The sequence below is a fragment of the Punica granatum genome, chromosome 7, assembly GCF_007655135.1.
Source record: "Punica granatum isolate Tunisia-2019 chromosome 7, ASM765513v2, whole genome shotgun sequence".
NCBI classification, from domain to species: domain Eukaryota; kingdom Viridiplantae; phylum Streptophyta; class Magnoliopsida; order Myrtales; family Lythraceae; genus Punica; species Punica granatum.
In genome coordinates this window covers 23842094-23869578 of record NC_045133.1, presented here as the reverse complement: position 1 = coordinate 23869578, position 27485 = coordinate 23842094, and the positions used below count along the sequence as shown (strand labels likewise).

General features: G+C 39.2%; 2 protein-coding genes and 1 non-coding gene across 3 annotated transcripts; 2 read left to right on the top strand and 1 right to left on the bottom strand.

Moving 5' to 3' along the window:
- Positions 1-9125: 9125 nt before the first annotated feature.
- Positions 9126-9232, top strand: LOC116215755. The gene has a single exon (XR_004158555.1). It is a non-coding gene; the product is annotated as a small nucleolar RNA R71 (small nucleolar RNA).
- A 1830-nt stretch (positions 9233-11062) lies between these two features.
- On the bottom strand, positions 11063-12954 carry LOC116215334 (ranBP2-type zinc finger protein At1g67325-like). Its single transcript, XM_031551004.1, has 5 exons — positions 12833-12954; positions 12307-12352; positions 11816-11922; positions 11399-11690; positions 11063-11260 (listed from the first exon to the last, which is right to left on the bottom strand). The coding sequence occupies exons 1-5, from the start codon at positions 12887-12889 to the stop codon at positions 11106-11108; spliced, it is 657 nt and encodes a 218-aa protein (XP_031406864.1). The 5' UTR covers positions 12890-12954; the 3' UTR covers positions 11063-11105.
- A 13026-nt stretch (positions 12955-25980) lies between these two features.
- On the top strand, positions 25981-27307 carry LOC116214750. The gene is made up of 3 exons (XM_031550192.1): positions 25981-26410; positions 26646-26729; positions 26873-27307. Exons 1-3 carry the CDS (start codon positions 26063-26065, stop codon positions 26969-26971), a joined length of 531 nt encoding a protein of 176 aa, XP_031406052.1. The 5' UTR covers positions 25981-26062; the 3' UTR covers positions 26972-27307.
- The last annotated feature ends 178 nt before the right edge of the window (positions 27308-27485 follow it).

Sequence of the window (27485 nt, the reverse complement as noted above, 5' to 3'; positions counted from 1 at the left end):
CCCTTTTATAAGCAATATGGGGAAGACAAATTCAAAGCCCCACCGATGTGGGATTAAGGAGAATCAAGGCTCCAAGTGACATGTGTAAGTCTAGGTGACATCATTTAATTAGTCCATGTGTATAGCTAAGTGTTATCATACAATTGGCCCATGTTTCTTTCTATAATTGGCTCCAAGTGGTTCCATAAAAATAACCACTTAGCACACCATTAAATCTAATAAATCGGGTCTAATTAATCGGCAAATTTAATCTCATTAAATATCCGATTAATCGGTCGCACCATAAATCATCTAATCTTTATTAGACAATTTTGTTGTTTCAAAATATCTCGTCAAGTTAGTCGTAGTGTGTGACCCTGTAGGTTCCCAATTACGTTGATAGTAATATCGAAATCTCTATTTTAATATTACAAACAGTGAGCGGCATCTAGCAATGCATCACTGTTACTCAAGTAATCGGAAAGTCAATTTCTCGACGAACCTCGTGACCTATATTACCGTGTAATATAATCCATTGTCCTCTATATCTCTATTGAGCCCAAGGCATGGTCGATGACATCCTTGTATGGCTTAATATCTCTCTTTCTTGATTTACCGGGTAAGTCTATCAGAGCAAATGAGCTCGATATCATTATATCGACTCATTTGGGTATGCATACACTTTTAGACTTAACCACCAAGTGGCCGTGAGATATCGCTCCCGTTTCGTAGGAGGGACAAATCCTATCTTGGTCACTCACATTCTTTTCCATGCTTTGTGGCATACCCAATAACTATCTTTATAACCAACCAGTTACGGTGGCGTTTGACAGTATCAAAATATACGACATTACACGTAGGAATCCATGGTGACCTCAAGTCAAAGGACCATTACACTATAGTCACTTTGAGATATGCTAATGACAGTCACGTAACAACCCATGTAGCAATCTCATGACGGGTCAGTCCAATACACATTACTCTTAATGTATACATGTGGTGTGATTTGATATCTCCATATCCATGACCTATGAGATTTGGTCATCAATCAACACTCACACTAGTCTAACCGTATTACCGTTGTCCTAATTAACGATAATACTTTGACTATGGACATTTAGGAATAATGTTCAGTAATTATAGGATCTCACAATCAAGTCACACTTGATGCCTATTGAACCTACTATTCCAAGGACATTATTGTGTAAAATCATATTTAGCGCAATCTACACAATAACAGATATGCCTCGTTTTATAATGAAATAGATATCATATTACAAAACTGATTATAGATTGCCTCTAGGGCATACACCAATTCCCAACAGAAACTGCAGCAGGTTTTCCCTTTCAGACTCCTGCATCCCTGCCGCCGCCATTCCAAGAACCAACTGGACCGAGAGTGGTGAGAATGCCGCTGATTGGAGGGTCCCTGAGAAGGCCTCCTGCGAAAGCTTCATTGCGATGTCAACTTGGTGCCTGGCCATCCCTTGCATCTCCGTGTCGATCGCCAGCCGCGGCCTTGCTGATCCCTTTGCAAATATATATAAAAATAAGCTCAAATTCTACCAGCAAGTGTACTGGGTCAGATCAAGTAATATAGTGATGAATAGAGTGTCGATCCCACAAGGATTAATTAAGTACTAAACCTATATTAGATTCTATTATTATCTAAGCAATCAAATTAAGAGAATTAACTAATTAACTACTAATCAACCTAAATCGTCACAAAGAGCAGAAAGAGAATTGTACGAAAATATATCAATTGAAAGTGGGAAAAACAGAATCCACCCTAGTTTCACTAATCAGATTGCCATCATGTTATATAGACTGATAGCTATGTGATTATTCAAGTGAGTTTATCAAGCCTTTAAAATTAAAGTCTTAAACCTCTAATTAATCAATCAGCTCCCGCATCTCTAATTAATAGTGGACTCTAAATTATAATCATACACCTTCCAGTGCTATGATTGTCTAATGCCCTAAATTAATTATCCCTAATGTCTTAGCGAATAACTAACTAGAAACATTGCATTAATCCCTGGATAATCTCTAATTAAACTAATTAACGCAGCTATCGCATTTAACTAATTAGTCTAATCAAGAATTCCTAACAAACACTATATCAACTCCCGTATCAATAGTGTTTCTAACAATTATAACCAATTAAGAATTAAAATTGAAATTATAGGAATTGCAATCATGAATCATCAACACATCTATTAATCCTATAACATGGCGACAATCATCATATTAGCTACCTAGGGTTTCATCATATTCCCACAAAAGAAGCTTAGAATATCATGGAATTGAAAACACAATTATAATTCCAAGGAGTCATTGCAATAGAATTCATATTCAACAGTAAACTCAAGATATTGAATCCTAAAACAAAAACCCAACAATTCCTTTAAGGAATTATCTCTTCCACAATTCTTCGCTTCAAATCAATTGATCCAGGTGACGGCTCCAGACAAGACCCTCTCCAAAAACTCTCTAGGTTAAGAGAATGGTGAAAGATGGCTCCCCCCTAGGGTTTCCTAATCTTGTTATGAGGAGTATTTATATCCACAACAAAAAAAAGATTTCCGAAAGATATATGCTGGCTCCAAATTGCGCAAAACTCCTCAATATTGCTCGTAATTCCATCTAAGTCCTCAAAGACCTACAATATCAAATTACACATAATTAAGCACCGACTTCTTATAATTTCTATAAAATTAATAATAATTTAACATGAATTGCACAATAAAATATGAGTATAATATGCCCTTATCAACTTCCCCACACTTGAACTTTTGCTTGTCCTCAAGCAAAATAAATAAGACCAAGGAAAGAAATCTATCAGAGAGAGTACAAATTTTCATATTCACTGATTTAAGCATTTGATATCTCATAATTTATTACTCGTTATTTTGTGGTGCCCACTGCTCAAACCAAACTGGAAACATGTGATCAGAGTACTACAGTTGAAATTAACCAGCTAATCTAGAGAAAGCAAATTTTAATCCAAGCGTTTAGCCTAAGATTTCTATTTCAAAAGTAAATACTCAGTCCTATAAGGAAAAATACACATTTAAACTTCATAGCTGTTAGCAGGCATATAATCCCTCTAATTTTCCCTCTAAGCAAGTCAACAAGGTAGTGAAAGCATATGGTATCTGCTTCGTCCCTAGGTTTTCTTCCTTTTTATTACAAGTCTTAATTTATTTTTTTGTTTTTGCATTCAATTTTTCCTTTCTGTTTAAGAAGCAATTTTTTTTTTTTCAAGTCCAATTTTAGTTTGAACTTGTGCCTTTCCGCTCTTCTCGTTATAGTGAGTTCATTGAGTCGGCACATCCCGGGCTCATCACCCAAGTGACCGGGTTTTAAAGGGACCCCTACGAACTCTTCCTCACTCTAACATTCAAGTTAGGATACTCATAACTCAATTCTTGAGTCATTGGAGTAAAGGCTATGCTTGCTTTTTTTTTTTGAATGCTCACTAACACTTTTCAGACTTCTTTTATAGGAATCACTAAGTACAAAGCTTCTTCTACCTCTTTCACTAAATGTTAAAGTGCTATTAGAATAATTAAAAAGAGGATATACTAACTAACTTTGCTTAGAAGTAGACCTGTTTATTTTTCACTTAAGGACTTGACCGACTCTTAAACTTCAAACTCTAGGGCTAAAAACTAGGTAAATTTGATTTCTAAAGATTTGACTAATTAATTTTAACTAAGTACAAAAATCACAACAGTGGTGAGTAGGGCGCCTAAGTGAGTCAATTTTTTTCAAACAATTCCTGAACAAATGCTATCAACAGTATTCTTCGTACAATCTCTAGATTTCAATAATTAAAAAAATTAAAAAAAAAAAAAAAGAATTTGGCCTAACAATTGCCAGATAACTTAAGGACAATTATAATTCAAGGTGACAGGGAAGTATAACTATTTATCAACAAAGACAGGCATCAGATGTCATGAGTAACAAATTAAATCACAGAATTCAGACATCAACACTATACTCAATTTTATACTCCATCTGTTTAGTATCTCCCTTCCCCACACTTAGATTAAACAGTGTCCTCACTGTTCCTAATGTAGCTCTAGTAAAACGAAAATAAAAATAAAGAACATAAGAGAAAAAGAGATACTAGTACTTCCCCGGTTTCGAAAAATTAAGTTGAAGCAATTGGAGTTCCAACTGGTATAGCAATAGAGAGAGTCAGCAGTTGTTATCCACCCTGGCTTCAAAAACAAAAAGAAAACAACAAAAAGAACAAAAATAGCAGATAATCCATCTTAACTAAAACAATCAAATAGCAAATATCCCAAGTCTACCCAATGAGTGGGTGCTTGATAAAGTACAAACCAACAGCAAATCAAAATAAAACAAATGAAGCAAAAGAATTGAGAGCCAACAGGGACTTTAGCTCTCAGACATGGGCTGCCTCCCATGAAGCACTTAGTTTATAGTCGCTAGTTCGACTTTTCCAATTCTTCAACCGAATTTGCTAGATCCACCGTAGTGGCATCACCATCAATATTTTCCCCTTCAAAGTAATGCTTGAGAAGATGACCGTTTACTTTAAAAGTGCGGTCATCTTCTGACTTCAGCTCAACTGCACCATAGGGAAAAACATTAGAAATAACAAATGGTCCAGACCATCGAGATTTTAACTTACCTGGGAACAACTTCAAGCGAGAGTTGTATAATAGGACTTTCTGACCAGGCAAAAACTCTCGCTTTAGGATGTTCCTATCATGCCATCGCTTGGCTCGCTCCTTGTATATCCTAGCATTTTCATATGCTTCCTCTCTCATCTCAGCCATCTGATTCAATTGAGCAATCTCTTTTCACCTGCAGCTTGTAAATCAAAGTTAAGGTATTTTATGGCCCAATATGCTTTGTGCTCAAGCTCTACTGGTAGGTGACATGATTTACCATAAACAATCTTGTATGGGGACATTCCTATGGGGGTTTTGAAAGCTGTCCTGTAAGCCCACAATGCATCATCAAGTTTTAAAGACCAATCTTTCCTAGATGCATTGACTGTTTTCTCTAAGATACGCTTTATTTCCCTATTGGACACCTCAACCTGTCCACAAGTCTGTGGATGATAAGGGGTGGCAATTTTATGAGTAACTCCATATTTTGATAATAATTTTTCAAATTGCCGATTGCAAAAATGTGATCCCCCATCACTTATAATGGCTCTAGGTACCCCAAATCTTGAAAAGATGTTCTTTTTCAAAAATCTGATTACAACTCTGGCATCATTACTTTGTAGAGCAACTGCTTCTACCCATTTTGAAACATAATCAACAGCCACAAGAATATATTTATTTGAAAAAGAAGAGGGAAAATGACCCATAAAGTCTATTCCCCACACATCAAAAAGCTCAATTACAAGAATGCTATTTTGTGGTACTTCATGTCTCCTAGAAATATTGCCAGTTCTTTGGCATGGAGCACAAGACATAATGTAATTCCTGCAATCATGAAATACTCTAGGCCAATAAAATCCACAAGATAAGATCTTAGTTGCAGTTCTTTCCACACCAAAGTGGCCTCCTGCTTCCTTAGAATGACAGTGTTGTATTATGCTAAGTTGTTCAGTTTCAGGCACACAGCGTCTAATTACTTGGTCAGCACAATATTTAAACAGATATGGTTCATCCCAAAAATAGTATTTCACATCATGCAAAAATTTCTTTTTCTGTTGAGATGACAAACCATATGGTGTGATGTTGCTAACCATGTAATTGACTATATCAGCATACCAAGGTAATCCTTGGATTTCTGCTACATGCAATTGTTCATCAGGGAACTTTTCATTAATGGGTGAATCTAAACAATCATATTCCAAACGGGACAAGTGATCAGCCACTACATTTTCAGTTCCCTTTGTGTCTCTAATTTCCAGGTCAAATTCTTGTAGCAGTAGAATCCAACGAATTAGCCTAGGTTTAGCATCAGCTTTGGCAAACAAATATTTCAGGGCAGCATGGTCTGTGTATACTATGATCTTAGAACCTATCAGATAAGGCCGAAACTTGTCACATGCAAATATGACTGCTAAAAGCTCCTTTTCAGTTGTGGCATAGTTCTTTTGGGCCTCATTTAAAGTTCTACTAGCATAGTATATTGCATGAAATACCTTACCTCTCCTTTGCCCAAGTACTGCTCCTACAGCATAGTCGCTGGCATCACACATCAGCTCAAACGGAAGCTCCCAATTAGGTGCAACGATCACTGGTGCAGAAGTGAGTTTCTCCTTCAATAAATTGAATGCCTGCAAACAATTGTCATTAAAAACAAAAGCAGAATCTTTTTCAAGTAAATTACAAAGAGGTCTAGAGATTTTAGAAAAGTCCTTGATAAATCTCCTGTAGAAGCCAGCATGTCCTAAGAAGCTCCTTACTCCTTTTGTTGAAGTGGGTGGTGGCAACTTCTCTATTATCTCCACTTTTGCTCGATCAACTTCAATCCCTTTCTTTGACACCTTGTGACCTAAGACTATACCCTCTCTTATCATAAAATGACATTTCTCCCAGTTCAGAAGCAGATTAGTCTCCTTACATCTTTTAAGCACACAGCCTAAATTTGTCAGACAAGATTCAAATGACTTCCCAAAAACAGAGAAATCATCCATAAATATTTCAATAAAATTCTCTAACATGTCAGAAAATATAGACATCATGCACCTCTGGAAAGTGGCAGGTGCATTACAGAGACCGAAAGGCATTCTCCTAAAGGCAAAAGTGCCATAAGGACAAGTAAATGTGGTTTTCTCCTGGTCCTCGGGTGCTATATGAATCTGATTGTAACCAGAATAACCATCTAGAAAACAATAATAATCATGCCCTGCAAGTTTTTCTAGCATCTGATCAATGAAGGGGAGGGGGAAATGGTCTTTACGGGTAGCATCATTTAGTTTCCTGTAATCTATACAAACTCTCCACCCAGTCACAGTACGAGTCGGGATTAATTTATTGACCTCATTTTTAACCACAGTCATACCACCCTTTTTGGGCACTACTTGAACAGGACTAACCCATTTACTATCTGAGATAGGATAGATAATACCTGCATCCAACAGTTTAAGCACTTCTTTCTTCACTACCTCTTTGAGAGTTGGGTTAAGTCGCCTCTGTGGTTGCACTATGGGTTTGCACTCAGCTTCCAACATTATCCTGTGAGTGCAAATCAAAGGGCTGATCCCTTTGATATCTGCAATAGTCCATCCTATTGCCTCCTTGTGCTCTCTCAGCACGCTTAGGAGCTGTTGCTCCTGATCACCTGTCAAGGAAGAAGAGATAATTATTGGCAAAGTATCATCTATTCCAAGATAGGCATATTTTAAATGGCTAGGCAATGGTTTAAGTTCTAGCACCGGGGACTGTGTCAAAGATGATACTGGTTTTGTCGCACTAGTGCCCAGCTCCTCATAGTAGCGAGCCTTGATTTCTGATACCTTCTCCACAGATTCTTCCTCATGCTCATCATCATCACTCCAATCGTCCAGATCCCTAAGGACTGATTCCATTGTATCCACACCTGCTTTCTCCTCCACAGACTCAGAGATAAGCTCATCAATAATATCAATGGTGTAACATGATTTGCCATCATCAAATTTCTTTATGGCGTCATAAACATTAAAAGTTATTTGTTCATTCATAACTCTTAAAGTGAGCTTACCTTGTTCCACATCTATTAATGCTTTACCTGTCGCAAGGAACGGTCTGCCAAGGATCATGGGCACCTCTCTGTCCTCCTCCATCTCCAAGACTATGAAGTCGACTGGAAATATGAATTTGTCTACCTTCACCAGGACATTCTCAACAATACCCTTTGGATATTTGATACTCCTGTCAGCAAGTTGCAAGGTAATATGAGTTTTCTTGCATTCTCCAAGTCCAAGTTTCCTGAAAATAGACAGAGGCATTAAATTTATACTTGCACCTGAATCAATAAGAACGTTCTCAAAATGAAAATTCCCTATAGTACAAGGAACAGTGAAACTCCCCTGATCTCTTTGTTTGCGTGGTAAGTTAGGCAAGTCCTTTTGGAGAATCATAGAACACTCTCCTGTAAGCATCACAGGCTCACTCCCATCAAACTTCCTCTTTTTAGTGAGCAGATCCTTCATGAATCTAGCATATGAAGGCATCTGCTGGAGTGCTTCTGCAAATGGAATGTTGATTTGCAGCTTTTTAAAAACATCTAGGAATTTAGCAAATTGGGCGTCCAACTGTTGTTGCTTCAATCTTCCTGGAAAAGGGACAGGAGGAACATACGGTTTCACCCCTAGTGACTTCTGCCTTGGTTCCTCCACCTTTTGCTTACCTTTGTCTTTCTCCGGACTCTCCTCCTGAGTTTGAGCTTTTCTATTGACTATTTCCAATTCCTTGCCACTCCTCAGCATTATAGCATTGACACCCTTGGGGTTCTCTTCAGTGTTGCTGGGTAAAGACCCTGATGGTCTATTACTCAATTGCTGAGAAATCTGACTAATCTGACCCTCTAGGTTTCGAATAGTGGCTTGTTGATTCTGTAGCATGGTGTCAGTCTTTTGCATATAGCTCAACATGAGCTCTTCCATTCTCGACTGACTTTGCTGAGGTGGAGCATTCTGAGCAGGGCCTTGCTTTTGGAATCCAGGTGGCGGTTTAAGTGCATTATTCTCATTCCTCCATGAGAAATTAGGATGATTACGCCACCCGGGATTGTAAGTGTTCGAATAAGGCCCTTGATTACTCCGTTGGAAGTTGTTGACAAAGTTCACTTGCTCTCCATTGGGTGAAGCCGAGGGATTTCCAGACATGCATTCAAGAGTCGAATGTGGTCCTGAACACAACTCACAAAAAGCAACCTGATTAGTATTAAAAGAATGTGCTGAGGTGAGTTTACTTACCTGGGTAGTGAGAGCTGAAATCTGGGTTGTCAAATTAGCAATAGTGTCCATGTCATTGACTGATGCCACTCTTGATTTACTTCTTTCATTCTGCCAATTATGTGCACTGGAGGCCATCTCTTCTATCAAAGCACTTGCTTCATCATAATTCTTACCCATCAGTGCGCCTCCTGCTGCAGCATCTACTAGAGACCTCAATGTATCATCCAGGCTAAGATAGAAGACCTCAATTAGGAGATTATCTGGCAATCCGTGATGTGGGCACTTTCTGATTGCCTCCTTGAATCTCTCCCATGCCTCATAAAGTGATTCACCATTGAACTTGGTGAAGTTAGTGATTTCGTTCCTCAATCTTGCAGTCCTAGCTGGTGGGAAAAATCTCCTGAGAAACTTAGATGAAAGGTCGGCCCAGGTGGTGATGGACTCTTGTGGCAGTGAATTGAACCAGGCTCTCGCTTTATCCCTAAGCGAGAAAGGAAAAAGCTGTAATCTAATAACATCATCAGTGACATTATTCATCTTTACCGTGTTACAGTATTGGAGGAATCCTGCAATATGCTCATCAGGACTCTCGTTGGGATATCCTCCAAACTGATTTGATTGAACCATCTGGATGAGTGCTGGCTTCAGTTCAAAGTTATTAGCTGGAATAGTGGGCCTTCTGATCGCAGAACCCATAATAGTAGGTACTGCATAGTCTCGAAGTGCTCTGGCAGCACCCTGTATTTGGCGGTTGATGTCATCATCTGCCATCTCAACTACCTGCAATTCTTCCCTTCTTCTGTTCTCTCTTCTCAACCGATGCAAGGTGCGCTCTATCTCAGGATCTAATGGTAGAAGTTCAGCACTTCTACTCCTGCGCATAGAATACCTGCAAAGAGAACAAGAAATAAACACACAGTAAAGTGCGCCTAAATTAACAATAGAACTAAAGGTGGTCTAATATTAAGTTAATCCCCGGCAACGGCGCCAAAAACTTGATCCCTTTGCAAATATATATAAAAATAAGCTCAAATTCTACCAGCAAGTGTACTGGGTCAGATCAAGTAATATAGTGATGAATAGAGTGTCGATCCCACAAGGATTAATTAAGTACTAAACCTATATTAGATTCTATTATTATCTAAGCAATCAAATTAAGAGAATTAACTAATTAACTACTAATCAACCTAAATCGTCACAAAGAGCAGAAAGAGAATTGTACGAAAATATATCAATTGAAAGTGGGAAAAACAGAATCCACCCTAGTTTCACTAATCAGATTGCCATCATGTTATATAGACTGATAGCTATGTGATTATTCAAGTGAGTTTATCAAGCCTTTAAAATTAAAGTCTTAAACCTCTAATTAATCAATCAGCTCCCGCATCTCTAATTAATAGTGGACTCTAAATTATAATCATACACCTTCCAGTGCTATGATTGTCTAATGCCCTAAATTAATTATCCCTAATGTCTTAGCGAATAACTAACTAGAAACATTGCATTAATCCCTGGATAATCTCTAATTAAACTAATTAACGCAGCTATCGCATTTAACTAATTAGTCTAATCAAGAATTCCTAACAAACACTATATCAACTCCCGTATCAATAGTGTTTCTAACAATTATAACCAATTAAGAATTAAAATTGAAATTATAGGAATTGCAATCATGAATCATCAACACATCTATTAATCCTATAACATGGCGACAATCATCATATTAGCTACCTAGGGTTTCATCATATTCCCACAAAAGAAGCTTAGAATATCATGGAATTGAAAACACAATTATAATTCCAAGGAGTCATTGCAATAGAATTCATATTCAACAGTAAACTCAAGATATTGAATCCTAAAACAAAAACCCAACAATTCCTTTAAGGAATTATCTCTTCCACAATTCTTCGCTTCAAATCAATTGATCCAGGTGACGGCTCCAGACAAGACCCTCTCCAAAAACTCTCTAGGTTAAGAGAATGGTGAAAGATGGCTCCCCCCTAGGGTTTCCTAATCTTGTTATGAGGAGTATTTATATCCACAACAAAAAAAAGATTTCCGAAAGATATATGCTGGCTCCAAATTGCGCAAAACTCCTCAATATTGCTCGTAATTCCATCTAAGTCCTCAAAGACCTACAATATCAAATTACACATAATTAAGCACCGACTTCTTATAATTTCTATAAAATTAATAATAATTTAACATGAATTGCACAATAAAATATGAGTATAATATGCCCTTATCACTTGCCCTGGTGGTGGCCATCCCCCGCATCAACCCCGTGGATCACTGCACGCAGCCTTGCCCAGTTTGTACCAGACTGAGTTGAAAAATACGATTTGTCCATTCCATAAAATTTTGGGACATCCGGAGATGTGGATTGAAAGCCGATGGGTCCTGTTATAATTTTCAATGATCATTAGCATTGTGCCTATCCTATTTCTTGATTTTGGGAAGTTTTCATTGGGAAATTGATATGAAAATATATATTAGAGAGTATTCAGGCAATAAAAAGAAAATGTAGAGAGTAAATACCAGCTCTAACCCCAAGTGGACATGGTACTGGCCCGGTTATAGACGGCGGTGGACTATAATAAGGATACATAGAGCCTCTAAGGAAAGGTACATCATGCTGAGGAGGAATTGGAGAGGAATAAGGTGGCACATTCATATACATAGAAGAAGGCACTCGAGAATCCATATATGATGATGGAGATGGGAATCCGCGTGGAGGACTTGCATTGCTGATGAACATAGAAGTAGGAAATATAGGAGCGATATATGGTGATGCACCTCGGGGAGGTTGCGCAGGCTTCACGGTAGATTTCTAACAGGAAGATAAATGATTGCAGATTGTTATAATCAATATAATTTTGATAAAATGATAGCGAAGTTAAGACAAAAATACCAGTAAATCTCGAGCTGATTGAAGCAGCACTCTAAAATACCTACCGAATTATGATCAGCTGGCCTCGGTTGTGTGCAATTTCGCCTGTTACAGGTTGTTCCGGATGAGAAATTGACATTGCCACAGCTGGGGCAAGTCCAATCATCTTTCCCTGCGAAGAGGTGAGGATAGTGATTGATTTTCAATGCGGAGCAAGCTTTGATTAGGTAAAGAGACGAGGAGAGTGGTCACGTCTCTGCGAAGTTCGTCTCGGACAATATGAGTTGCTAAAAAGTGCATGTTGCCAGACTCTCACGACATGGATGGGACTCTATTCATTGTTTTGAAGTCTAACAAACAAGATTAACAGCAATTGCTGTTCCAAACGAAGACAGGATAGTATATCAATACCAGGAGACAAAGGAAGGATTATGTCGAACCAGCACATCAGATCGTAAAGCATTTGAACACGTTCATAATTCAAGATCTTTCGGGCATAGGGATCAGGAGGAATTGAGAGACATCGTAGACATACAAAGAGATCCGAATCACATACCAGAGGTTCTGGCTCGTTTGGCAGCTGAAGAGTTTCTGTTACCAACCTACACTTCATGAAAGCGCCCAAATTCCATCATGAAACAACTCGAGATATCAATTCAAACCATCATCCCCAAACCATGTCAACAAAACCATATCAAGAACTCGAGTTATCTTCCTTTATCACTAAATCCAGCAAAAGAAGAAGTCATCTTAACGTAATATTTTGCCCGCTTTTCATCTTGAAAACAACCCCGCGATCGATAGAATCCTGGCTGGTCCTGGGCATCTCAATCCCCAGACACCTCTAATAGAACCGGAGCAACGGAATACAATTAACTAAACAATCCTCTGATTAAATTTTTAACATACTTTCCATGGAATTCTGCTAAGTCAGTGAGAGTTATTAGGTGAGACTGAGGATAAATTCGGGAAACGATAGCTTAGAACTAGCTAATTTAAGATAAATCTAACAATGAAATCTCCATGGAACGGAAGCAAACAGAACTTGGAACAAACACAGGACTACTAACACCGGGGATTACCTGAGAGATTTTTCCAACGTCGGTGGTAGGACGAAGACGGCGGTAAAGCAAGAGCATATTTCTTGTCGAGCACTTACAAGAGCGCAAAATAACTAAACAAACCTAGTAGAGCATATTTCTTGTAGTGCAAGAAAGAAATTCCCAGAATAAAGGGAATAATACACAAATTAGGAAATTATATACAGACTAATTCCCAATGATAAATCCCAAAATACACTCAATATATATATATATACGAATATTCCTGATTTATGCCCGAGGTATCTTTTCCCCTTTTTTTTCAATTTGCGTTATTTACAGTCGTCAATTTCGAGGTTGCTCCTCAAAGAATTTAAAAGTCGGACATGACAGAGAAGTATATAAAACTAATCTGAACTAGGGAAGTTCCTGCATTTTGCCGCGGGATAAGATCTTATTAGATCAATAATTTTGTAATTGTAACTCATGGTTTGTGCGGACTTTTTGCGATTTTTATTTTTCATCCGACCCTCTTACATATTACATGTACATACGTGTGTGTGCGCATATATATATATATATATATATATATATACTCCTCATCAACTCTTCTCTCGGTCTCATTAGCTGAGAAGTACTAGAAATGTGTGATAAGGCTCGAGGATTGATGAAAATTAGCCAACCAAGCATTAATATAAGGGATGTGAGTGGACGTTCGATCAAGAGCTGAGGAGCTGAGGGTTCTCAAATAGAGCTTCCACGATTTGCTCTTCCGCTTTTATATATTATATATTATATATAGATATACAGATAGATATATAGATGGTTAATTAACACTAATCAATTTTTTCTTTTTTATCACATGTGAAACTCTTCCATATTTTTCTCCCCTTTATAATCCCACCCTGCGAATCAATATATGCATAGGATAGGTAGATGACCCGGTCTAAATTGGCAGGTTCATGCTAAATCCACCGACTTCATTTTATAGGTGGCCATTGCAACCCGAGTCTAGCTTGCTAAATATACTACATTACGCATCTCTCACATTTTTTATTTCAGGGTAATAATAATTAAGGGAGAATTGCTTATTCTAGAAATGGAGAATTTAAGGTTACCTCCTCCAAATTAAGTGTGCTTATATATGTTGCTTACTGCTTAATCAGTAGCTTATTTGGTAAAAGCAAATTATATATATATATATATTTAGGTAGATTAGGGGGCAAAGCCCGAATACAAAAAACTCAAATAGAAACTAAACGGAGTAACGCAGCCCCTGCAATATCACCTAACAGCAGTGAGAGTACCCCGTTAGGAGCTAAATGAAGAACATGCGTACCCAAGGGAAGATCAATCACCCTTTTCGACAACCAATCCGCGCAAGTATTCTGTTCCTGATACGTGTGTTGGATGCGAACCTCCCAATCCCTCTGCAATAAATATCGAATGCTCTTCTGCAGCGAAAGAAACACGGCGGACACGGGTCCTGTCTCGATATCAATGTCAAAACCACCATAGAGTCTATTTCAAGGATAAGTCGTCGGCACCCTACATTCCAAGCTAATTCCAAACCCGTTAAAACTCCCCAGAGCTCTGCCACCATTACTGTTGAGACTCCCAGGCTCTGCATGAAACCAATGATCCATCCTACACTAGAGTTCCTCAGAATGCCACCCGCTCTAGCGACTCCTTGCGAACCCCGAACAGCCCCATCCGTGTTTAACTTCATAAAATCTTCTAGTGGCTTCACCCAGTGTATGAAAATCCACGTCCTCTTGCTGCCATCCACCGCCTAAGAAGACAAAAGCCAGCCCTCCCGGAAGCTCCTAGCTGCTGCCAATATTGCATGCCCTTCATCGCTCGGTCGATCGAAATCCGTGCAGAATATTCCTTATTTCTCCATGTCCACAACAACCAGCACCCCGTAACAAAGATGGTCGACCAGTCCTCGCGAGGAGGCCGAACGAGATTAAGCATTAATCAATCCTGCAGTGAGACCGAGAAGAAATTCGGCCGAAGAGACGGCGAAATGAGCCTCTCCCACATTTACTAGGCGGAAGAAAAATCCCGTAAGATGTAAAAGATGGACTCCACATTCATGTCGCATCTGGGACAATCAGCCGACACCTCAAGACGTCGTCGAACTCGAGCCTCGTTGGTGAGCAAGCTCTCGCGTGCTACCAGCCACAGAAAAGCCCGAAGTCTCCGAGGTCCCTCCCAACTCCATATAACTCTCCACACTCTACTCGGAGGTGATATAAAAGAATCAGCGGTAAGTAATTGATAAGTCGTCTTGACGGAGTAATCTCCCGATGAGTCAAGCCTCCAATAAGGAACATCCTCCTCCTTGCAATCCCTACATGGCGGCAGTATACTTGCAATGTGAAGGATAGTACTATGGGCTAAGATCGGGCTTATACGATGCCAATCTGAACCTCTCGACTCCAAGACAAAGTCACGGAAAGAAGCTTGTAGCTGAGAAGGGTTCGAACTCGTCGCCACTTTATCAATTAGAGGACCGAAACCTGGGACCCAAGTATCAAGCAAAAACCTGATGCGTTGGCCACCCCATAACTGCCATGCCATTCCATGCCGCACCGAATTCCAAGCTGTACATATGCCTCACCATAGCCACGAGTTAGTAGGCTTAGCTACTAATGAATTATCCGAGTTAACCCGATTTGGGTACTTATGCGAAAGGACACAAGCCCACAAGTCAATTGGTCAGGTCGCAAATTTCCACCCAATTTTCCCGAGTAACGCTTGATTAAATTCCCTCATCCTTCGCAACCCCAAACCACCACGATCCTTCGGCAACGTCACCTACTCCCAGCTCACCAAATGTATTCGTCGCTATTGCTTCGTATGTCCCCACAGGAAATTACAACACAACATTTCAATCTCTAGCCATATACTTCGCGGAAGATTTACTACCTGCATCATGTACATAGGAATAGCCTGCAATACCGATTGGAGCAATGTAGTTCGGCCCGCCATTGATAAAGCTGAAGCCGACCAGCCACTGAGACGACTCCGAACACAGTCCACCACACCCTGGAAGAGACTTTTGGACCTGACCGTGTACTATAGGAATCCCCATATATTTTCCAAAGTTATCCGTCTGAATGAATGTGCTCAACGAGCATAAGTGATCGCGCACCGATATCGGAACTTCTTTAAAAAAGTAAATCACTGATTTAGCTGCGTTAACTTTCTGGCCTGAAGCCTGACAAAATGTGTCAAAGACTCCTAGACTTCTCTCATCTGGCCCTCCGATGCCTCAGCGAATAAGAAAAGGTCGTCCGCAAACATAATATGCGAGATAGCCAATCCCTGAGCTCCGACTCGGATGGGTCTCCACCAACCAGACGAAATGGAGTCGTAGATCAAATGAGCAAGGCGCTCAATGCAGAGAACAAACAAATAAAGAGATAATGGGCAGCCTTGTCTGATACCTCTCTTTGGGATGAATTCCTCCGTTGTCGCCCCATTCCATAGGACCTGCATCGTGGTCGTGGTGACACAGTCCATAATCACCCTGCGTAATGTCTGAGGAATAGCCACGCTGACCAACGTATCTGCCAAGAATTGCTAGCTAATTCGATCGTAAGCCTTTTTCAAGTCAATCTTGAGTGCCATGAACCCCTTCCGACGCTTCATCCGCTTCATCGAATGGATCAGTTCCTGGGCAATAATAATATTGTCTTAAATATGTCTTCCCGGGACAAAACTCGACTGGTTCGGTGACACAATTAAAGGCATAAACTGCTGGAGACGATTGGCGACTATCTTTGTAAGGAGCTTATATGATACGTTACACAAGCTAATCGAGCGAAAATGACTCAACGTCTTCGGGTATGATAGCTTCGGGATGATAGCAACAAGCGTCGAATTCATCAGGGCAACCGATTGACCAGCTTCGAACACTCCTCTTGTATAAGCCAACAGTGACGGAAACACCACCTCCTAATTCTTTTGAAAGAATACGGCTTGGAAGTCGTCTGGCCCCGAAGCCTTGAACGGACGCATAACAAATAGAACTCTTCGAAGTTCAGCCCCCTCTACTGCTGCCATTAGGAAAGTCTCAACTTCCTGAGGCAGTACAGAGAAGTTGGCCGTGGTATAGAGACTTCCACCCGACGGGCTGTCCCCATATAAGTTACGGAAATGAGCAACGACCATATCGCGGAGAACTTCTGCATCGATAACCCATTCACCATCCGGAGCTCTAAGAGATTCAATCTTCATTCTCCGACGCTTGATAATAGTGCGAGTGTGGAAATACTTTGTGTTTCTGTCACCAAATCGCACCCACTCAAATCGAGATTTTTGAAACCACAATAGCTCCTCTTGCACTAAACCTGCTCCAGCTCCCCGGAGACCTCTCGTTCTAGCCTTTCTAGGTGCGGATTAGGGCTACGCTGAATCGCCCGTTGGATCCCGGCTAGCCGAGCTAAGGCCCGAGACTTCCAGAACAGGATGTTGCTGAAAGTTTCCTCGTTCCACACTTGAACCCGAACCCTGAATGAAACAAGGTTCCCTACCAAATCCACATCATCGGACCACGACGAACACATCAACTCGGGGAAATCACGATGAGTTTGCCAAGTAGCAAGGTAACGGAATGGCCGTTTATGCGGGTTACCTAGCCGACCTCCCTGAAGATCGACTAGAGTCGAGTGATGATCCAACTTAATCATTGGGAGGACCCTAACCACTGCTTCCAGAAATATTGTTCGCCACTCAGGATTACAAAGGGCTCTATCAAGTCTTCTGAATATTCGCTCTCTCCCTTAATACAAACCTGCTCTCCATGTAAAGGGCGGGCCATTGCTTCCCAGGTCGATAAGGTTACAGGCATCAAGCGTGTGCCGAAAACCCAAAGCCTCGCTTGGATTGAATGGAGCTCCCCCGGCCTTCTCCTCTTCCGATAGTTTAACATTAAAATCACCTGCGAGTAGCCATGGTGGTGAAGGAGAGATATTTTTCTTAATTAATCTTGACTTAACGTACATTAATAATTTGATATGAACCATATATACAAGATTTTTCAAGGTGTGCATCGGGCTCTTGACAGTATGGATCTCACTTTCAAGTGCGGTAAAAAGAGTACCAATTAATGTCCATTTTTTGTCAAGTCATAAGGTCCGAAACTGCTCATAAGAATAACAGAGTAAGTGTATTTAAGACGACATATATATGTGAAGGAGACGTTCACGTTCTCGAGCAGGACCTCTCTGTATCCTCTTCACTATCGGACGTGCAACTGATTTGAATGTGAAGTCGACCCAAACACGGGTGACAGTGGGAGCTATAGGTACGTCCGAGAGGGAAGAAGGCAAGCAGCCAACAGGACAAATAGTCTGAATATATGTACATAAATAAATAATATATATATATATATATATATAAAGCTTAATGGGAATATTTCACGTAATTTTTTTATAGTGTTCTCGATTCTCAATCAGGGTGGTGCTGGGGCTTTGTTCATGACAATCATCCTCTCATAACCGGCATCTATTCACTTTCTATGATTTAATACGTTAATGATTTTGTATTTTGAAATTTTAAAATTATTAAAAAGTTGACCATATTATCTTCGAGAATAGTCTAACATTGGTTGGTGACCACTGAGGGCTTGCCAACTGCCACCATCCCCTCGGCGAGACAGCGAGACACCCAAGGCGTGAGCTGCTGCTACTCCTCTTTGTTGACACTACCATGAGCCAGCCAGACCATGAAGCTCTGTTGCTCAAGAAGTGGCCATTGACATGCGTCGGAGCCCCTCTAGGACCAAGGCTCCCTATCCTTTTGCTGGGAATACTCCGGCAACGTAATGTAGTGCCGGTTTGAAATTTCGAAATGGTGGTTGTCGTCCCGCAGGAGTTCCTCAAAACTCCCGCACTGGTGGGTGAACGAAAAGCAAAAGGAAAAAGAATAGTAGAGTTCTAAACGGAAATCCTGAATTTGCGGTATAATTTGGTTTCATGGCTAAACAGGATAGATACGGTTCTAAATTCACGGAACTAGTCCTATACGGGGTAGGATTTAGATATCTTAGAAAATATTGGGTATTCGGACCCACACTCCCCTAAAAATAAATACTTAGTTCCTTTCCGGTCAATTTTCCTGAGGCATGTGACACTTTTAAGGGGTAAAAAGTCATTTAATCTGATTGTGAAAATCATTATTAATATAATAAAAAGAGAGAGAGAGAGAGAACCAACATGAGATCGGAGAAGGGGAGGAGGCCCGCCAGCCAACCCACACCCGACTGAGTTCACTGGGGACCTCAGTGAAGGGTGGGGCAACCCACCCCTCAGATTGAGATCTCAAGCGAGAGATCTGGGGTAATTGAAAAATCGGGGGTGACTGAACCAAAGAACACTGAACTGACCGCAAATTCGCATGGAAGACCAACATCTCACCTTAAATCTGAGAATGCGTTTGGCACCTGAATGTGGGATTCTGAGGTGGGAAAGTGGGGATTACCACGATCCAACCAAACGTGGGATTCTGGTGGACTCTGGGAAAATAATTCATATTCCTAAAAATGTAGATAAATTTTCACATACCAAACACACTTAGCACATTATTCAGAGAAAATAAAGGAAAAAACACCCATAGAGATAAGAGTCTTTTCCCACTTCATGCAAGCTGAATTCAAATCAAGAATCCGCCATAGCTGAACACTGAAAAGTTCTGCAGCTACCCGTGAGTTCTTCAATGGGGGTGATCATCACCCTAGTAGATAGCTGACTTGTTGTTTATAAATTATATACTCGTGCGCGCACGGATGAATTAACCTAGTAGTATAGATAAGGGCTAAAAAAGGGAGGGGGAGGAATATAATAACTTTGGTAATAAAATTCATTAAACTCGTGTATCTAAATAAACTAATTGCATCACCCTCTCTAGGGTTTCGTCCGCGCAAATACTACGACCAGGAACTCGATTCATCCATGCGTGCACGGAGTACAGAATTTATAAAAACAACTTTTACATTTTATTTGTTTTTGTTAATGTTACATTGTCAAAAAATTACAACAACTATAATATTCATAAAATACGTATATCAATTTTAGGATATAATTATATTTTGAAATTTTCGAGTAATCAATGAGAATATAAATACGTGTTATTTTTATTTATATTTTTAAAAGGATCTTATACTACTTATAAAAATATAAATGTTTTCTAATTTTACTAGGATTGTTTAAAACTTTCAAGTTTCTGAACTTCACAATCTTCTATATGCTTTCACATAATTTATCACATATGTTTTCAAAATCAAATGCGGAATACGTGTCTATATTCTCATTAATTACACTAAAACTTTTTCAAGACATAATTGTATCCTTAAATTCTTATTCGTATCTTATGAATATTAGTGATGTAATTTTCGACAATGTAATATTAATAAAAACAAATAAAATCTAAAATAATTTGTTTATAAGTTCTTGACTCGTGCACGCACGGATGAATTAACCTAGTAATATATACAAGGGGAAAAAAAGAGCGAGAGAGAGAATCAAAAGTGAGAAATCCAACCACGGATTCTATATCAGGATGAGTGTTTTCTCTTTCCCCAATTATTGCGAGAGGACATGAGAATGTTTTCATCCATGTGACCACACGTGTGGCACCCCCAACAGGCAACCAAACCAGCTAATGCTTAATTATTCCTATTTGTAGTAGTTTCTTCTTTCTTCGTATTCTTTCTTCATGATCAAAATCCCATTTGTATGTACACATGTGGAAGGGATTAATAAGTGATCTAAGTTCAATTGATTCCTTGTTTCCTAACGTTGGATGATTCAGCAAAAAAAAAAAACGTTGGAATTCTCAAACTATCAAATAAAAACACAAGTCTAGCTTGCTAAAAACACTACCACTACATACACCCCTCACATTAGAACGCCAAAAGCAATAAATAAATAAATAGGGTAAATAAATGAACATAAATCCTGTATTTTACTTAATCTTGATCTAATATTAATATTTTACATAATAAGTGGACCTGAACTATATATACATTATACGCCTAAAAGGAGTGAAACGGGCTCTTGAAAATTCCGGTCTGCCCCTTAAAATGATGTAAAAGACCAACTACAATGGCATTTTCTATCGAGTCACAATTAAGGTCCGGAACTTATCGCAAAGAATGACTGAGCGAGTGTATTTAAGATGATACATGTGAACAAGACGCCCACGTTCTTGAGCAGTACCGCTCTTTATCCCCTTCACCATCGTTCGTGCAGCAGAATTTAATGCGACGTCGACACAAACATGGGTGACGGTAGGAAGCTCCATGTACACAGCGCACACACGCACACGCATATTAATGAAGGATGTGGATTGAGCTTCTTGATTTTGAAAATGAAGGAAAGGGAAAAGAAGGGCAGAGAACATTTCAAGTCTTATGTGTACTGTTGGGGACTCTTTAGGGATTTTCTTTGTTTGTCTGTGTTTCTAATGGGCGATGAGTGAGAAAGACAGTGCAAGATGTGCTGGAGGAGGGTGAAGGGATACTTTGGAGCTGTCTGGTGATGATGAAATTGTAAAAATTTAAGTGGGAAACTACTGAACTGTTTTGTTGCATTTTTTAATCTCATTTAACCTATGTACAGTAGCTAGCTAGGCAGGGGGACCATTCAATTCAAAGTGTAATTCGCTTCAATCATTAATTCATCTTCATGCGAAGCCCACACTCGGGTGATTTTTCGATTCATTTACCCTTTTCAGAGAACAACATGGAATTAATTTATTCAGTGATGCCACACACATATATATATATATCATTTCGATGTACCATCTAATAATTTTTCATGTAGTACATAGCTCGCTAGCACAATCAATGTGGAACAATCAGGATGTGATATTTTCTACTGCACAACAGTACGGGTTTTAAACACGCAGGTTTCTTCTTTGAAGAACAAAATAATTGCATTAACTTATTCAAGAGCATGATGACTGATCATGGGAAGAGAAATTAGCTTTTCCTTTAATTGGAAACTCACGTGTGGTAGAATACTAACTTAGCACTGAATTGTGTTTTTGTGGTAAGTAACATTTCCTTGCTCGACGGCTTACATATGTCATATTATTGCGATTAGCCTCATCTTAATCATTACATATCATCATACTTCTTTCTTGCGTGCTAGCTGGCTAGTAGCATCCCTATCTCAGATTCGCAATGAAGATTTGTTTCTTTTTTCCCTCTGTTATCCACATAGTCGATGGATCCAAACGTTGAAAAGAATATGATTGTACTAAGCTCACAGACCTCCTTTATAGCGAAAAAAAGAAGAATATAATTCGAGTATTCTTGAACCGTGTGTTGACATTTCTATTAGAAAACGATAATGAGACATACATATACAAGTACAGTTCTCTTGCTAAACAAATAAAAAGAGTATTTTTTTTTAAGAATAAGCGAGGGTGATGGATGTAATACAAACCAAGAAATAGGATGATAAATAAAGGAATACAAGTGAGAAAGAGAGTAAGCATAGTGACGCATGTCTTCGTTGTCATCTAAGAGATTGCAGGCTCGATTTTCGTTGTGAAACTACATGTATACCTTTATTAATTATTAGAATTTATACTTCATAATATTAAGCCTCATTTGTAATTGAAAGAAAAATACTAATAATAAATACAAGTAGTCAGAGTTGAAAATTCTTAAAAAGAAAAAATAAGATCAGTGCGTTATTACCTTATATCATCTTTCTAACTTCTCCAATAAAGACAATTGACCGAGAAGTGGAGGGGTTAAGCTCACTGTAGCTAAGTCTATAAAGGGAAGGAGAAGACTCATATATAGGTCTACTGATTGAGATAGTTAAAGGAGAAGTGACCTCTTCATTCCTTTGATTCGACCGACGGGAGACTTTCGTTGCCATAAGACAGGAAAACGAAAATGTCGGAGAACTTCTGTTTGATCATATGCCCTGCACTTCAATTCTGTTACTACACTTTTTTTGATGAGTCTGTTACTACACTGTTACATTTACATATAAGATGTCTTTTCTAAGCCCAGAGCCAAGATAAAGGCAAATTGGAGAACCGCGTGATGCCTTAATTCGTTTGGTTTTGACGCCATCTCTCTATCCGGTTATCCAGTTCCGTAGGTTGGTCGAGATTGATGGCCAATATCCTGGGCACATTCTACATATATCTCATATCATATGTACCGCAATTAGCTAAATATATGCGATTCACAACTGCCCTGGTTAGAGAATGTGTTGACCAGAAATTGCGGTGTCCACAATTGAGCTAATCCCGAAGATCGTCCAAGTTGGGCCCTAATAACAATTTAAGGGGGGTTTGAATATGAGCTGATTGAATCCGTTCAATCTACAGAGAAAGAGCTGTTTGATGAATAATCTGAATGAGCTCGAGAATACGGTGAATTTTCGGTCGAGAGTCGATAGGTCAATGCCGGTGTTGAGGCAAAACAGGTGGCCTAATACACAAGAAAGATGTTGAAAAATTAAGGGCTGATTCGATCCTCAAATGTTCAAATTCTTGGATAGAGATTGGGCAATGTTTATTAATAGGTAAATTAACACTTCAGTGGAACCAAAAAATTAGCACTTCAAATGGGAAAAGAATCATATATAATTTGCGATCACTAAAGATAAATGAGGAGATATATATATATATTAACGTAAATTGAACTAGACCGACTCTTCATCATCTCCTATTATAAAAAATAAAAATAAAAATCTCATGTTAGATCCATGAAGTTTAGTACTCTTTTATCAAAAAAAAAATTTAGTACTTAACTATTACCCAAAAAAATCGTCATTATTTCTAAGACTAGTACTCGTGCCTGGTGTGGATCAGGCTCAAAACCCATTAATGTAATCCAACCAAGAAATTTGATTTCAACCCGAAAAAGCAAAAGAACCAAAAGAAACCTTTTATAATTTCTAGTGAGATGTCACAAGCATAACACCTCACTCGATCAATCTAAGTTGATATAATGATAGCAACATATGGTGAACCCAAAAGAATTAGAAAAAAAGTAGAACTAGAAGTCAATGGAATTTGATTTTTGAAAGTAACCTTATTTATTTGTTTTCTCCCATATCTTGGGCTTTTAAACATGTGATCCCAAGGAAAACTTCTAGCGTGATTAATAACTTAGATTATGTGCTAAAATTAAACTCTTAGTGCTTAATGAGTTTCGACTGTTTGATAAACACATAAAAAAATGAATTTAACTTAATAAATTTAAGTAAAAAAAGTACTTAATCGTTAAACAGGTAGGGATTTAATCATTGTAGTAGTTTTTGACTTATTCAGGGGCCTTTATTTGTTTATTGTGCTAGTGTCATTAAAGTTTTTCATTCTTACAAACCAGTCTGGATCCTCAGCCACCCCAGATAAAGAGAGAAAGGGAAGAGAGGCGACTGAGCCCAACCATTGATTCCGGGCCGTGGTGGCTCTATCGCCGGCCACCACCCTCCTATGAGTTCACTAATGGGCTCCACGCTCGCCGGCGATCTCGTCTATAGTAGTGGTGGCCAGGATAGAGGTCTCCAGTTGCCGAAATCGAACCTCTCTCTCTCTCTCCAATCGAAGTGGGAGAGAGGAGGAGCGATTTCAAGTAGCGGAGGCCCCAATCGTGACCACTGCACAAGGTGAGGTCGCCAAGGCAAAAGTTAAAAAGAAAAAAGTTTGGTGGTATTACTGGGATCTCAAATAATATGAAAATTTCAATATTTATCCCACCAAAAAATTTGACTTAAGTAAATAAGCACTTATTTCAGTTAGTAAATAAAAATTCAACATTTAATTTTCAGCACTTACAATTAAACTGAAACAAACACGTGTTTCGTTTTTCCATTAGATATTAGTACTACGCAACTGAGAATTGCTCTACTTGACTAAATTTGACTATGATCCTATTAAGGAAGGAAGCTAGTAAGTCACATAGGTCACGTTGGGATTCGGTCTTTACAAGTGAGACTATTCGTTTCTTTATTTTACTCTTTTTTTTAATTCTTGTATAAATTCATGTACAGGAAAGGGAAAAAAGGGGGAAATACTTATATTTTATGGTAATATATTAGTAGCCAAAGGAGAAGTAATTAATCTTTTGAAGCAGTCTCTCTCGAGCAATCACTTTGTTTTTGAATTGCCCGGTGCTGTTCTGGGCAATGTCCATCCACAGGCAAACCGAATCAACAGAATAACTATCAGTAGGCGTATTGATCCATTGTGCATTTTGCAAGTCCACAGATCTTAATCCTCTGAACCATAAGCATCGTCATCATGAAGAATTATGCTATATGTCATGCTTTTCTATGGAGAGATAGGTGAACTCTCCATGGACCGGTTTAGCACAAACATTTACAACTAATATTACGATACAATTGTCTGGGACATCGGGTAACTTTATCCTTGCGATTTTGGGACCGATTCTTATCACGGATTTACTCTTTTCGGTTTTCGCCCCACTTGTATTTCTAACCCGGCTGTACTTCCTAGGCTTGAATCCATAGTAAAACTGTTTAGTCATTAATGCTGCTTTTGGTTTCAAAGTAAGATTTTAAAATTAAATTTTGAAAAAGAGTGGTATAAATGAGGCACAACATTTGACTTTATATGAGTTATTTTGTTTTGTTGTGGAAAAAAGTGGTATAAATGAGGTCCACTCTTTGACTTTGCATGAGTTATTTTATTTTATTATTGGTAAAATTAAGTTAAAATTATAATTTTAAAATATTATTTGCAAACCAAACCAGCCATAACACATTCACAGTTTTTATTTGTTGACTGTTTTTTCTTTATTATCTCTTTATTAGCAGTTCCCGGACATGCCATCAAAATCATGGGCTTATACCATGTGACTTGGTTTAAGCAGTTCGGCATTTGTTCTCCTTAAGTAAAGTTTCGAGTTCGAATCTTGTAAATGAATAAAATTCACGCCGGAAGAGTTTTATTTTTTAGTAAAGATTCTACTGAATTAGACGAGGTCCCATTGAAAAAATTATGGGCCTATGTTCCAACACCGTTGCATTCACTGTTCTGCTGGACTTTTCTTGTAGCTGTCTCTCTCTCTCTCCCTCAGAGACAGAGATGCATGGTACGAGCCAACTGGCACTATTGATTCATCACACACACACACACACGTGTATGTGCATATGTATGGATAATATTTAAGAAGGAAGGAACCTCCCCACGAGGCTGGAGCTTTTCAGCAGTCCTATCGTCACAAAGAACTCTGAACACCCTTTTGTAATTTATTCGTTCGGAAAGATGAGCAATGTCATCACTTCGCAATGCAGCAGCGGAGTCGAGTCAGGGTGGACTCTGTACTTGGATGACGATGAGGAGCACGAGTCCTCTTTCTCCATGGAGAGGGCCAGGAGGAGGAGTTACGGATCGGGATGGATTCGGAAGGAAGAGGAGGATGATGATGAGAACTTGTCCATGGTGTCTGACGCATCCTCGAGGCCACCTTACTGCGGGGCTGAGGATTGGAGCTGCCATGAGAGCGGTGGCGGTTTTGTCGCCGGTTTGGAACAGAGCGGTAAGAGGAAGAATAAGAGGCAGCAGGGCAGAGGGTGGCATTCGCATTATGAGGACACTGCCTGCTCCCATCAGGTCGGCTCTCATAATGTTCAGCAAGATCGATCTGTCGTGTCAGTTCTGAGTCGATATTTGTCGAATGCCTAAGTAACTATTCCATCTTTAGACGGGTCCCTTTTAAGTCAAATTTCTAGTTAAACGCATTCTCATCGTGTCGAAAACCGAGGCTGCTCCCACTAAGCGTCCGAAATTCTATTCCACCCTATTCCATGGTTTTGGCTGCTTCATTAATTGATCATATCTTCTGCAGAAGAACTTCAGTCTCCCCAGCAGCCATGCTCCAAGGAAACATGCTCTAGACTTCCAACCTGGATACTCCATCGCAAACCTCGAGGTACATTTCAACGTTAAGTCTAGTTCTTTTCCCCATGAAACTCGTTCTACTATAAAAACTCAAATTACGTGCTATTCAAAATTTAGAAATACGATTTGACTTTCCGAGTCATAGCTGATTTAAGTCATTCGCTACATTTGCAGGATAAACTCGAATACGGGAAGCAGTACCACTACCTCCACTCGTCTGGAGCTGAAAAGCCAGCTCCAAAGATATCTGACAACTCTAGGAAGCTCGGGTGATTGTCAATGAACTTTTTATAATTTTCCTCAAGAAAATGTGGAAAATGTGGGGTACTGTTCTCTAATATGAGGGTAGAAATGTATGGGGGGAGGGTGAATTGATTGGGTGCTGGTGCAGTTACTGTGGGGGAAGGGGGAGGGAGGTAATGGTTTGCTGAAATGTAAAAGGAAGGGCACTGGATCTAAGAAGATCTTGTCCCTTCTTTCTTAATTGTTATCCTCTTCTCATTTTTATTTTGCCATCACTTTCCATTTTTTATTTATCTTTTCTTTTTCTCTTGTCAACTGCGAGGGAAACAACCTAAGATTAAAAAAATGGAAAATTAACAAACGACATATCCCCAGGTTTTTTATTCATCTTTCTGCTCTCTCCATCTCTCTGCATGTTTTTTCCCTTATTCTTCTCCATTAGAAAAAGCAAGCAAAAGGTCAAAATATTATTGGAATATATGAGGATAAATTTCACCGATACACTTTATCATTTATCATATAAGTATATCGATATTTCTTTTTT

Bases quoted from the DNA above. Each gene is read 5' to 3' on its own strand.
- LOC116215334 (XM_031551004.1), bottom strand. From the start codon at position 12,889: ATGCTCTTGCTTTACCGCCGTCTTCGTCCTACCACCGACGTTGGAAAA. The intron at 11,923-12,306 runs GTATGTGATTCG...ACCTCTTCGCAG, and splicing joins CAAACGAGCCAGAACCTCTG to GGAAAGATGATTGGACTTGC. The intron at 11,261-11,398 runs GTATTTACTCTC...AAATTATAACAG, and splicing joins TCCACTTGGGGTTAGAGCTG to GACCCATCGGCTTTCAATCC.
- LOC116214750 (XM_031550192.1), top strand. From the start codon at position 26,063: ATGAGCAATGTCATCACTTCGCAATGCAGCAGCGGAGTCGAGTCAGGG. The intron at 26,411-26,645 runs GTCGGCTCTCAT...TATCTTCTGCAG, and splicing joins ACACTGCCTGCTCCCATCAG to AAGAACTTCAGTCTCCCCAG. The intron at 26,730-26,872 runs GTACATTTCAAC...CTACATTTGCAG, and splicing joins ACTCCATCGCAAACCTCGAG to GATAAACTCGAATACGGGAA.